The 13,144-nt window shown below is 31.0% G+C and overlaps 1 protein-coding gene across 5 annotated transcripts in view; it reads right to left on the minus strand.

Moving 5' to 3' along the window:
* Rps6ka6 (ribosomal protein S6 kinase A6) overlaps window positions 1-13,144 on the minus strand; it is a 105,740-nt gene that overhangs the window by 21,884 nt on the left and 70,712 nt on the right. For all 5 annotated transcript variants that reach the window (XM_047535902.1, XM_047535904.1, XM_047535905.1 and 2 more), the window contains 8 exons: window positions 12,579-12,649; window positions 12,256-12,344; window positions 11,417-11,475; window positions 5,187-5,289; window positions 4,506-4,636; window positions 3,898-4,020; window positions 3,314-3,403; window positions 2,073-2,231 (listed from right to left, as the gene is read on the minus strand). In XM_047535902.1, the coding sequence (XP_047391858.1) occupies window positions 2,073-2,231; window positions 3,314-3,403; window positions 3,898-4,020; window positions 4,506-4,636; window positions 5,187-5,289; window positions 11,417-11,475; window positions 12,256-12,344; window positions 12,579-12,649 (825 nt within the window). The remainder of the gene's footprint in view (window positions 1-2,072; window positions 2,232-3,313; window positions 3,404-3,897; window positions 4,021-4,505; window positions 4,637-5,186; window positions 5,290-11,416; window positions 11,476-12,255; window positions 12,345-12,578; window positions 12,650-13,144) is intronic.

Genomic DNA, 13,144 nt, shown 5'->3' on the forward strand with positions numbered 1-13,144 from the left:
ATTATAACACTTTGAAAATGACCTTTTCTCCAATATATGCCCTAAAGTATACGCAGAAAATTATCAGATAGATCCTCAAGTTTCTATTCAAGCCACCAGTGTTGTTAACGTTTTCCAATTTCAACTCTCAGTTTCACTTTTTGATATTATAAACAGACCTTACCAAATGTCCCCTATGCACTGTAAAAATCCTAAAACCTGGATATAATATAAAAAATCAATTATCTGAATGTGCTGTGTGAATACAAGCAGACAGAGCCTGGTAAAGAGCACACACTTGGTGTAAAGAGGAAATATAGTGATCTATATGAAGAGCTTCCTGTATTTGTGACTTTTAGTCTAGGATTGTGTGCAGTTCCTACATACACAGTGGTGGTAAAGGCATGTATGGAAAACCCCACAGTCTTTCTGGCTTGAAAAACTAGAAAATAGATTATGAGGAACTATTAATGCTGACTCAGGAAAAACTATAAGTAAAAGAGCCAGAATTGACCCCTTAATCAAAAATGTGTAGAAGAGCCTGGTGCAGTGGCCCAAACCTGTAATCCCAGCGACTTAGAAGACTGAGGCAAGAGGATTTTGACTACAAAACCAGCCTCATCAAAAGCCAGGCACTATGTATCTCAGTGAGACCCTATCTCTGCCTGAGCCCCTGGGATTACAGGCGTGTGCCACCATACCCAGCTCAGACAGGAATTTTAAAGGGAAAATTGTAACTATTTTTAATGAAGTAAAACGAAGCACACTTACAATGCATGAATTTTTTAGCAGAAAAATGAGAAGTCTCAGCAAAAATACAGAAATAATGAAGAAGGACCAAATGAAATGCAGAACTGGAAACAATTCTGAAATTCCCTATGTTATAACTTTCCTAGTATTACTATCCACTTCATTTAATCTAGTTGTACCTTTAATCAGCAGTTTATAAAACTGAAAGTTCTTCAATGACAACAACCAAGTTTTACTCCATTTGAATTTATAACACCCTTTATAATGCCTATTATGTAGAAATGTTCAATGTGTTCTTATTAATTTATTTTATTGACATAAAATCTGAAAGAATATAAAATAATAAACCAAAGAAGATATTATCATTCTCTTCTCAAAATTCTGGTCACCCTTTAGAAAGTGTTCCCTAAGACCAAAGAGGATTTAAATTGTAATAAACTACTCTACTCCTTTAATATTATATACTGAAAATGTACTCTATTATGCCATACACAAAATTGATTAGTTTACTTTTATTAAGAGGGGTTCGTGCATAATTTTCACTATCAATTTTGAATTGACATTTTTAATGTTTATAGTTAAAAGAGTGTATGTATACCATTACAAGTCTGAAACATAATTTTTGAATTACTTGCTACTTTGATTCCTTGAACAGCTATATATAATAAAAGTTGACTCTGTAACTCAGTTCATTTTGCTACTTTATGAAGAGATAGGTATAGCTGGTGTCTGACTATGATCCAAGCTACCAGGAGGTTGAGGCAGGAGGATGCCAAGTTCAAGGCTAGGCTGGTCAATTTACCGTGACCCTATCTCAAAATAAATTTAAAGGTTTAGGGATGTAACCCAGTGGTATAAAACTTGCATAGCACGTGTGAGGCCTTGGGTATAATTTCCAGTGCTGAAAAAAAAAAAAAAAAGATAGGAGGCAAAATAATAAGCCTGCCTGTCTCTACACCACAACCACAAATATATTAATATTTCAAGTGTTTGGGATCCAAATTTCTTACTGTAATTGGGGGAGTGGTGACAAGGTTCAAGGTATATATTTCTCTTCCTGCCAGAACTTTACATGTCAGATAAAATTTCAAGAACTATTACAATATGATTAGGTTTAATAATATCAAAGGCAAGATTAGGCATATGTATATACTTTAAGAGACGGTGAGAAGAGAATAAAGCACTAGACAATTTCCTAAATTCATAACCTTTACTACATTATTAGGATATTCTTTATTAAATATACAAGTGACAGAAAATACAATTCATCTTAGGTGGCAACATCTCCTAACATAATTTCATGAAGATATGGTCCCAAAATTAAAGGGAAGACTATAACTTACTCCTTGACAATGAAGATAATCAAGTGTCTTAGTTATTACATACAGTACATCACTAGCTTCCTGTTCTGAGAAACATTTTTGCTTGAGAATACGGTCCAGTAGCTCTCCTCCTTTCATCAAATCCGTAACAAGGTAAACATATCTACCATCATCAAAGACCTAAAAAAGAACATATTTAAAGGTGTTATTATTTGCATTTATAATTCTAAATGGTTTAAATTATATTTACTTTGCTTTGCAAGTGAACCTCTAGTATTTAAAATAGATATATTATTTCTTTATTTTTAATGTAGTATATAATGTACTGAAGTTGAAGTGGATTTACAAAAATACAGTACTGTGATACCATGTTAAACATATAATTTCATTAAGTTTTGTTGTAAGTTATAGTTCATCAAAGGATATAAATGGAAAAGTAAAACTTCAAGCCTTTCAAATGACATATATATATAGTATTTTAATATATTATAGCTACTTTTCATCCCTAACAGTAAGTTTCTTTCTGACAGTAAGCACATTATTTGTCAGTCCATATTCTTACATGCTGTCTTAAGTGTATACTGAATTCAAATAGCATGTCAAAGAAAATAAATCAGAAAAATATTTATATCCTTTATACTCAAGGCATGTGACATTGGTGAAGACTGTGTTTTTGTGTGTACATCTATGTAAACTATTGCTGAAAGATTACAAATGAAAGTGCATGTTAGTCTATATGAAATAAACTGATAAAGGTAATAGTTAAATTTTCTCTCTCTAAAAAGAAAATAATATTATCATCTTATGTGAAAAGTCAGCATCTAATATCTATCAAGATATGTTCATTCTACAAATACTCTTTCAGTCAAGGAACAATCCATAATGCTGTAACCAACTGCTGCATAATCAAGAAAGTAAAATCTTCAAGAGCCTGGTATACAGACAACTTCCTGTATTTTCTATACTTACAGTACTAGAGAATAATAAATGGCACTAATTACAATGTTAATGAGTTAACCAGGCAGAATATATTCAAGTAATGAAGACACTCTTTTACCAACCCCTATAGTGTTTGTTTTTGTTTGTTTGTTTGTTTTTGGCATTCAATGAGAGTAGAAGTATAGAATCCTAGGAAAAGAGAATTAATGTGGTAAATTTAAAGTCTTCACATTTTATAGTATACCATTATAAATGGCACAAATATAAAGATTCAAACCATAGTTTCTCTAACATAGCTTATCCTGATATTTTAAAATACCTACATCCTTTAAAGTAATAATGTTGGGGTGTTGTCCATAGCGCATCAAAATTTCGATTTCCTCTGAGGGGTCTCGCTTGCTTTTGTCAATGATCTAAGAAAGAAATTGGACAAGAGAAAAATCTCAGAGGAAAAACTCATTTTCTTTATCTAAAATGAATGGAATATTTTCCATTTGTTTATACTTTTAAACAAATACTTAAAGCTCAAAAACACTGCTTATTACATTAACATTTACATATTTTCTATAACTGAAACTTAGCAGAAAAAATAAACCAGAGTACTTTCTTTAACATTACATTCCATTTCACTGAGACTATATTAAATGATATGTTCCAAATGGGTTATAACTGTTACTACCACTCAATATTAATATAGTATATTAAAAGTATTCAAAAGAAAAATTTCATGAAATACATTGTTCTACCAAAAAAACTTGCAAAAAAATTCAAAATGAAAATAATTAAGTCTTAGAGTTCTTTCTCATCATATTATCCTTCCTCTCTCACTTCACTGAAAATGTTTGTAAGTTAACCTATAATTTAAAATGCATATATCGAACAAACAAGTTAGGCTTAGAGACAATACCTTCACCGCAAATTCCAAGTTGGTAGCTGTATGTATGCATCGTTTGCAAACAGAATAGGAGCCAACACCAATATCCTCTTTCAGTTCATATATTTCACCAAATTGTGCAGCATTTCCATTTATCTGTTTTTTATTTTAAAAAGTAAAACAACTAAGAAGAATGAAATATTTTCATGTTTTCTATCTTTTGTTCTAAATATACATTCATTGTAAATCTTAAAAAATCTAAAATAACTCATTCTAGAAAAGTTTTAATATTTATAAATTGGCTATGCAGATTGTGAACCATTCCTAAATTGCAAGCTTTCTAGATCTTCAAGGCCAATATAATAAATCAGTCAGATTATAAATCAAGCTAACATTTCCTTGCCAATACGGACCACGTAAATATAATTAAAGGTTTTTAACACTCTGCTTTTTTTCCAAAACACACAGAAACACATTTAATTCATCCAAGAGAAAGAGAAAGTCTGTACAAAACAAAAAATAAATAGTTCAAAAAATTACTTTTTAAAAAATTGTGGAAAATCCACCATCAGTAACAAAGAGATAATTATTCCCAAACTTATATATTCCCGAACTGAATAATATGATTAAGTAGAATTTACCTGAACAACTGGCAATACATTTGAACTTGTGATTGGAGTGATTTTATATTCTTCTGCAATGGAAGTTGCGACAAAGCTGAATCCTTTGAAGAGCTGATGAGCATTTGCACTGGCTGGCAAACCAGGAGAATCTAATGTTCAAATAATTATATAATTAAAAATTTACAGAATTTTTGGTATACCATGTAAGCAGTTTTTTAAATGCAAAGGAAACCACTAAACTTCACTATCTGACATGCTATTCAACTTATATTATCTGTCTCTCATCCTTAGTATGCATATTCTATGTGGTCAATAATTTTTGTCTCTTCTGTTAACTGTCACTTCCTCATTGCCTAGAATCTGCTAGGCATTCAATATTTGTTCAATGATTATATGAAGCAAATGCCACTCATAGTAAACCACAGCAAATTCTAAATTGAGTCTGTATAATATACCTCATGTCTTATTTCTTGCCCTTTACCCTGTATTTCATTAGCATGTCAAATGAATCACCAAACAGTTCCCATTTAAAGACTTTACTTGACAGGAAGCCAAGTAATGTTGTAAATAAATGCTACACTTCCAAAGGGAGAAAGCCAACTCTCTACAAACTTACTATTAGTTTTTTAACCTAAGAAGATAGTTTATTTAATCATTATTAAAATACAAGTTGTGATTTTATTTGTAAACCTGCATTACCTTTGGGTGTTTTTGCAGTAAATTCAGGATCAAAACAAAAAGTATCATCTGGTTTTCCAGAAGCAGGTTTGAAAGGTGGCTGAACTTCTCTTTTATATAATTTCTAGAAATAATAGGGAAACACAAAACATTTTACATTTGAAATATCATTATATATCGAGCATTCCTAGTCCAAAATCTTAATTCAAAATGCTCCAAATTTGAAAATCTTTTGAGTGTCAACATGATATCACTGTGAAAAATTCAACAGACCTCAAGTGACATGTAGCAGCCAAAATGCAGGCCCACTAAAAATCTTCTGTAAAATTACCTTCAGGTTATGTGTACAAGGTATATATGAAACATGAATGAATTTTATATTTAGACTGGTCCCATCCTAAAGTTATTACATTATGAATACACAAATATTAAAAAATCTGAAATTTGAACTATTTCTGGTCCCAAAAACTTTAGATAAAGTATGGTCGAACTTTATCCAAAGTAAGGGGAAGTAGAACATAATATTCACAGTTCTTAAAGAAGACTCACAATTCCTTCAGGTACCTGTTAACTAAATTGTAAAAAAATTGAGAGATAATGCCCAAAATCTACTGAGACCAAAAAACACAGCAGTAGATGCCACAACTTGCATTCATGAGGAATAAATATGTTCAATTTCAGCTATAAATCTAACTAGAATTCTCACTGGTACTATATCCATATGGAATATGTCATAACATCATCATGAATAAATAATCAAATAATGTTTATGTTATTAAAAATCAATAATTAGACTATTTTCAAGAAGTATGTATTTCAATTAAAGTATTATGATCTCCCATGGAAATGTATATTAAATGTACTATTTAAGGTTTCAGTCATAGAATAAAAATGCAGTCTTGTTTAACAATCTCATTTGCTAAAATTTATATATTTAAAAACAGAAGAGTGGAGCAAAGTGGCAGCTAAGTTCCTCAGGCTATCTTTTCCCACAGACACAGTGAGCAACTATTAATTTACCAAACTACCTTTACAAGACCTAATGAAATCAAGTCAGATATCATAGTTTTAGCTTTTAGTATGTAAAAAGGAAGCATCAAATAAGGCAGGAAAGAAAGTTATAGGGTGCCTACAACAAACTTGCTTCAACACTAATGCCATACTTAGACTGAAAGTGGAGGCACAGAATAAAATAGTCCATGCAAATAAAATCCAAAAGAAAGCAAGAGTAAGAGTAGTCATACTTCTATCATATTAAACTGATTTTATCAAAAGCAAAGACAAGGAAAAGTCACTATACAAGGAGAAAAGGGTCAATTCAGCAAAATTAAAGAATAATTGTAAACATACATGCATCCAATATTGAAGCATCCAAATATACAAAGAAATATTAATAGATCTAAAAAAAGAGATAGACACTAGTACTATACTACTTAGGGACTTTTAACACCCCAGTCTCAGCAATGGACAGAACATCCAGACAGAATGTTGAACAATAATGAGCAGAGTTAAATTGCACCAGAGACCAAATGGACCTAACATACACCTAGAGAACATCCTACCCTATGGTTTTAGAATACACATTCTTATGAGTACCTGGAAGGTTCTCCAGAGTAGACCATATTCCAAGCCACAAAACAAGTCTCAATGAATTCAAAAACATTAAAATCATATTGTGTATTCTTCATCCACAAAACTATAAAACTAGAAATCACACAAAAGAAAAACTTTGGAACTACACAAATATATGGGTATTCAACAATTTACATTTTAACAACTAATGGATCAGGAAGAAATCAAGAATAAAATCCAAAAATTTATTGAAATAAATGAAAATGGAAACACAATATACTAAAACCTATGGGAACAAAAGGAGTAGAGTACTAAGGAGGGGAGTTATATCAATCAATGCCTATACCAAAAAAGCAGAAAGATCTTAAATAAGCAACCATTCACAGCATCTCAAGGAATCAGAAAGATTAGAGCAATCAAAATTTAAAATCAGTAGAAGGAAAGCAGTAATACATATTAAAGCATAAATAAATTGAGACTGTGAAAAAAGTACAAAAGATTATATTAGAGAAACAAGAACTGGTTCTTTGAAAAGATAAACAACATAGGCAATCCCTTAGCTATACTAAGAAAAAGAGAAGACTCAAATAAATAAAATCACACATGAAAAGGGAGACATTACAACTGACACCACTGAATACAAATGGTCATTAGAGATTATTATGAACAACCGAATGCTAACAAATTTGATAATGTAGAAGAAATGGACAAATCCCAAGACACATACACCTTACCAAAATTGAATCATTATGAAACAGAAAACCTAAAAAATCAATCAGAAGTAATGATATTGAATCAATAGCATTTCCCAGTAGAGAAAAGCCTGGGACCACACAGCCTTACTGCTCAGTTGTACCAATCATTTAAAGAACTAATACCATTTCTCTGTAAGTTATTCCAAATTATCAGAAAGGAAAGAATACTTCCACATTTTACAAGGCCAGAAGTAACCTGTTACTAAAGCCAGATAAGGACAAAAGAAAAAACTGAAATTCAGGCGAATATTTTTCATGAACACAGAGTGAAGAATCTTTAACAAAATACTAGCAAAACAAATACAACAACACAATAAAAAGATTCTTCACTATGATCAAGTGGGACTCATCACAGGGATGCAAGGATGGTTCAATATAGGCAAATCAATAAATACAATACACTGAATCAACAGACTGAAGGGAAAAACCCACTTGATCATCTCAATAGATGCAAAATGGGTATTTGATAAAACTCAATTTCATAATAAAGTACTAAACAAATTAGGTATAGAAGGGAAGTACTTCAACATAATAACAGCCATTTTTATGCTAAGCAAATAACTAGCATTGCCCTGAATGGGGAAAAACTGAATGCAATCTAAGATCTAGAGCAAGACAAAGATGCCCACTGTCACCACTGTTACTCAACACAGTACTGAAGTCTCTGTTAAGAACAATCAGGCAAGAGAAATAAAGAGCATTCAAAGGTCAAAGTGGAAATCTAATTATCACTGTAGGAAGATGACAAAATCTTATATATAGAAAACCCAAGGACTCCACTAAAATAATACTTTAATAAATGATACTGGAAATTTTGTAGAATACAAAATCAACATACAAAATTCAGTTGTATAGCTTCATGCCAATAGTGAATTATCTGAAATAGAAATCAAGAAAATAGTTCTATACACAATAGGTATAAAATTAAAATACATATGAGTAAGTTTAATAAAGAGGTGAAAGATCCTTATGATGAAAATTATAAAACACTGATAAAAGAAATTGAAGAGGATACAAAAAATGGGAAGACATCCCAACTCGTTAATTGGAAGAATCAATAGTATTAAAATGTCCGTGCTAACCAAAGCAATCAACAGATTCACTGAAAGCCCTATGAAAATTCCAATGATGTTCTTCAAAGAAGTAGGAAAAAATAATCCTAAAAATTATATGGAACCCCCCAAAACCCTGAACAGTCAATACCATCTTAAGTAAAAAGAACATAGCAGGAGTCATTGTACTACCTGACTTCAAAATACATTATAAAGCTGTATAAACAGGGAAATGCAATTTAAAACTGTAATGCAATATTAATTCACCCCAGTAATAATGGCTATTATCAAAAAGATTAAAGATAACAAGTGCTGATGAATATTGCACATTGTTGATAAAAAGGTAAATTACTATAGTCATTACAAATATCAGTTCTGATATACCTCAAAATACATAAAAAAATAGAACAACTACATGATGCAGCATTGCCACTGGTATATATCAAAACCAAAAAACTCGGGCTGGGGATATAGCTCAGTTGGTAGAATGCTTGCCTTGCAACAAGCATAAGGCCCTGGGTTCAATCCCCAGCACCGCAAAAAAAAAAAAAAGAAAAAAAAAAACAAAACAAAAAACTCAGTATGTTTAAGAGATATCTGCATACTCATGTTCATTGGCACACTGGTCACAATAATCAAGTGTACCCATCAACTGATGAATAGGTTAAAAATGTGATACACATACACAATGGAATACAGTTCAGTCTTTAAAAAGAATGAAATCCTGGTCTTTAACAATGACATGGATGGAAGTGGAGATCACTATGTTTAGTGAAATAAGCCATGCATAGAAAAACAAGTACCACGTGATTTCATTTATATGTGTAATTGTAAAATGTTGATCTCATAGAAGTTAAGAATAGAATGCTGGCTACCAGATTCTGGAAAAGTTGGGGGAAGAATGGATAGAGAAAGGTAACACTTGATAGGAGTAAGATATTCTAGTGTGCTACTGCATGGTAGGGTGATTACAGAGAACAATAATGTGCTATATATTTCAAAAGTTAAAAGGAAGGTTTGAGTTTTCACCACTAATGAATAACAGATGTTTGAGGAGATACATTAAATTAAAATATTATACATGTATCAAAGTAGTTACCCAAATGATACGTATAATTTTATGTGATGACGTCAGTTTAAAGTAAATTTAATTTTGAAAAACAGAAAATATACATATGCCAACATTTTAGAAAACTACTTTTTCACAGCTCACAGTCCTACAGAAAAATTTAGAGGGAATTACATTAAAGAAATTTTCACATAATGAAATATGTAAACTTTCCACTAATTTATTTAAATTAAAATTAATGACAGAGAGAAGGTGGAGGAATGGTTGATCAATAGGTACTAGGTTATACTTGGGTAGATATCAAAAGTTCTGGTGACCTACTGCATAAAGTAGGTTTACTATAATAACAATAAAGTACTGTAAATTTTAAAGAATTTTATCAAAGGATTCTGAACATTGTCATTATAAAGAAATGATAAATATTTCAGGAGACCGACATGTTTACTCTGATTTAAACAATACACAATGTATACATGTATCTGAATATTGCATGACACCCATATATACGTTCAGATTTATGTTTTACATTTTTTTATTTGATCAAATTTGTTGTACATGACAGTAGAATGCATTTAGGTTTTAATGTATTAAAAATCTAAATTTTAAAAGGAAAAAATTTTTTAAATATTTAGATATAACAATAATGGGAGAAAATGTACTTTCCTTTTTTCTAGGAAAGAAAGAATAGAGAAGCACTGGGAGAAAATGAAAAGAGGATACAAAGATACCTGAGGAAAGATTTATATGATATGACAAAGAAGAGTCAGCTCCCATGCAGCATGCCCATTCAATGGTGTTTTGGGGTATTAATACTAATGGGTTACAACATGTTAGTTTTGTAATAATAAAATTTTGCCCACTGAAGCTATGTGTGGTGTGCACACCTGTAATCCCAGCAGCGTGGGAGGCTGAAGCAGGAGGATTGTGAGTTCAAAGCCAATCCTAGGAAAAAGAGAGGCTCGATGCAACTCAGTGAGACCCTGTCTCCCTGTATTTGATTTGAATACAAAAAAGGGCTGGACATGTGGTTAAGTGCCCCTGAGTTCAATCCCCAGTACCAAAAAAAAGAAAAAAGAAAAAAAATTGCCTACTGAAACCTGTTCTACAAGCCTGAAGAAGAAATGACTTGGTCAGTGAATACCAGCTTTCGATGTCTGTCTTAAAATAATCTTTACTTTTGAAGCAATTTTGATACTCATGACAGAACCACATAACATCAAAAATGTTTAACTATGATTATTTCTAATATATAAAATATATAAAGCTGCTCTATAAAGCACAAAAAATTAAATCTTCTAAGAAATTCTTAGATTAGTTTGAGAAGAGCAATTTTTAAAAATCTCTATACATGACTCAGCAGAATTATAAGTTTGGTTTCATATCCTGTCAAAATTTAATGAAACAGCTGCTATAAGATAACTAATTAATTTTTTCTAATACAAAACAATGAACAATCTGAAATTAAATACACCTTAGATTCTTCATAATTTATTTCCTATAAGAATCTGTTACATACTTCACTTCCTTTCCCCTTCTTCCCTCTCTCACATTCCCCAGTCTAGAATAAGGGCAAAAGATTAACTACATTTAACAGATAAAACAATTGATAAATAAAAATATACTATTATTACACATCTGGTTCAAGATAAATCCCATGATTTATAAATATTTATTAATAATAATTTCACTAAATATAACACATATGGATTATCAGCAAAGTCCATATATTTTTACTTACTTATAAATTTTATGCTCATTCTAATATAAACCTATTTAATAAAAAAAACTTTCTACTCAACTTACATTCCAGTCAATATTTGCAAAAAAAAGATGTCTTTTGATTTCCTCGACTCCTTCTGAACCTATAAAAATGAAAAGAATACTTTATTGGCATGCTTGTGTTTTTAAATCTTGCTACCTGGTTTAATTGGCTTCATCTATAAATTGGACTACACACATTTCATAGATTTCATGAAGTGAAAACATCTATGAATTCTTATCTGGCATTGTATTCATTTATCCTTTCACTTCACTATAATAAAAAAAACTGATGTTTACACTGAACTGCTTAGGGTAGTGAATTCATGTTTGACATAGCATTAAAAGATAAGTATGCTTTCTTTTCTTCATAATTCAACTCATGACCTCAGATTTTTATGACATATTAAAAACTACAAGGAATAAAGTCATAAACTATTTTAATACAATGATGCTAATAGGATAAGAGGATCACATCTAGAACCAAAGAAAGGCTATCAGTAAGTAGTCTTATAGTTAAGTATTAATGGAAACATTCTATTTACTTTGAAAAAAATTAGGAGAAACAAAGTAATTATCATCAAATATCTAAAAGGATTGCCTTTACAAGGTAATTCTGTGAATTATGCCAAAAGAGGTAACCCATATCATATACATATGATATATGTAAAAGAAAAGTTTTGATTAATGAGACTACTCTATTTTTTAACCTTTTAACCTTACATACAACAAAGTTTATTGTTTCTGGAACAAAACACACAATTCCAGATATAAATGTATAACAAAAGCAAATGAACTGAAGCACTTAAGCAAGAAAGAATAAAGATATAGTTAGATCCCCAAATATGTAGTACATCATTTTAAAGATAAGAAATAAGCAATACCCAATCTATTTGATGGATTTCTTTTGAATAACATCCTTAGAAGACTCTGTGCTTCAGCACTAAGAAACTGAGGCATTCCAAGTTTTGCTCTGAAAAAGAGGATTTTAGAAAATTTCACTTAAATCGAATACACTTGTAAATGAACAAATCTCAAAACTAATTTTAAAATTTGTTTTTACAATGGCAAATAGTATCCCCTCTATTTTAGGGGAATAGAACAAAACAGTAAAAAGGGTTCTTTTGCCTCAAAGTAAAACCACATTAAATTACTCAAAATGAAAGCAAGTGATTTTTTCCAAAATCAAATGAGTGTTCATACTTACTTTAATATCATATTCATGGTCTCATTTCTGTCTTTCCCTTGAAATGGTAGAGTACCAGTGAGCATTTCAAACTAAAAGAATAAAATAATCAGAGTCAATTTAGCACAACTTAGAATATTTAATAAAATTCTTCAGAAAAAAATTGAAACTCGTATTACATGATCATCAAATGAAATCAAGTAATGCAAGATTTACGAGAGTGGGTCAAAATAGAACTAGAAAACTCCATCACGTAAGGAAATAACTTTCTTGATATAGGAATCTTAATGATCCCTCAAGGAAACAACAGGTTGGGTAGTGGACCATACATACATACACACACACACACACACACACACACACACACAGAGAGAGAGAGAGAGAGAGAAAGAGAGAGAAAGAGAGAGAGAGAGAGAGAGAGAGAGAGAGAGAGAGAGAGAGAGAGAGAGAGAGAGAGAGAAATACAAACAGAGTCCACATAATTGGTTTTCTTTCCACTACCCCTCTTAATTTATCATGACCAAAGGTTTAGTCACCAATCTACAGTAACTTATGCTACATGCTAAAAATAAATTCTTTCCCCACCT

Source organism: Sciurus carolinensis, chromosome X, assembly GCF_902686445.1.
Source record: "Sciurus carolinensis chromosome X, mSciCar1.2, whole genome shotgun sequence".
In the NCBI taxonomy this organism is placed as follows: domain Eukaryota; kingdom Metazoa; phylum Chordata; class Mammalia; order Rodentia; family Sciuridae; genus Sciurus; species Sciurus carolinensis.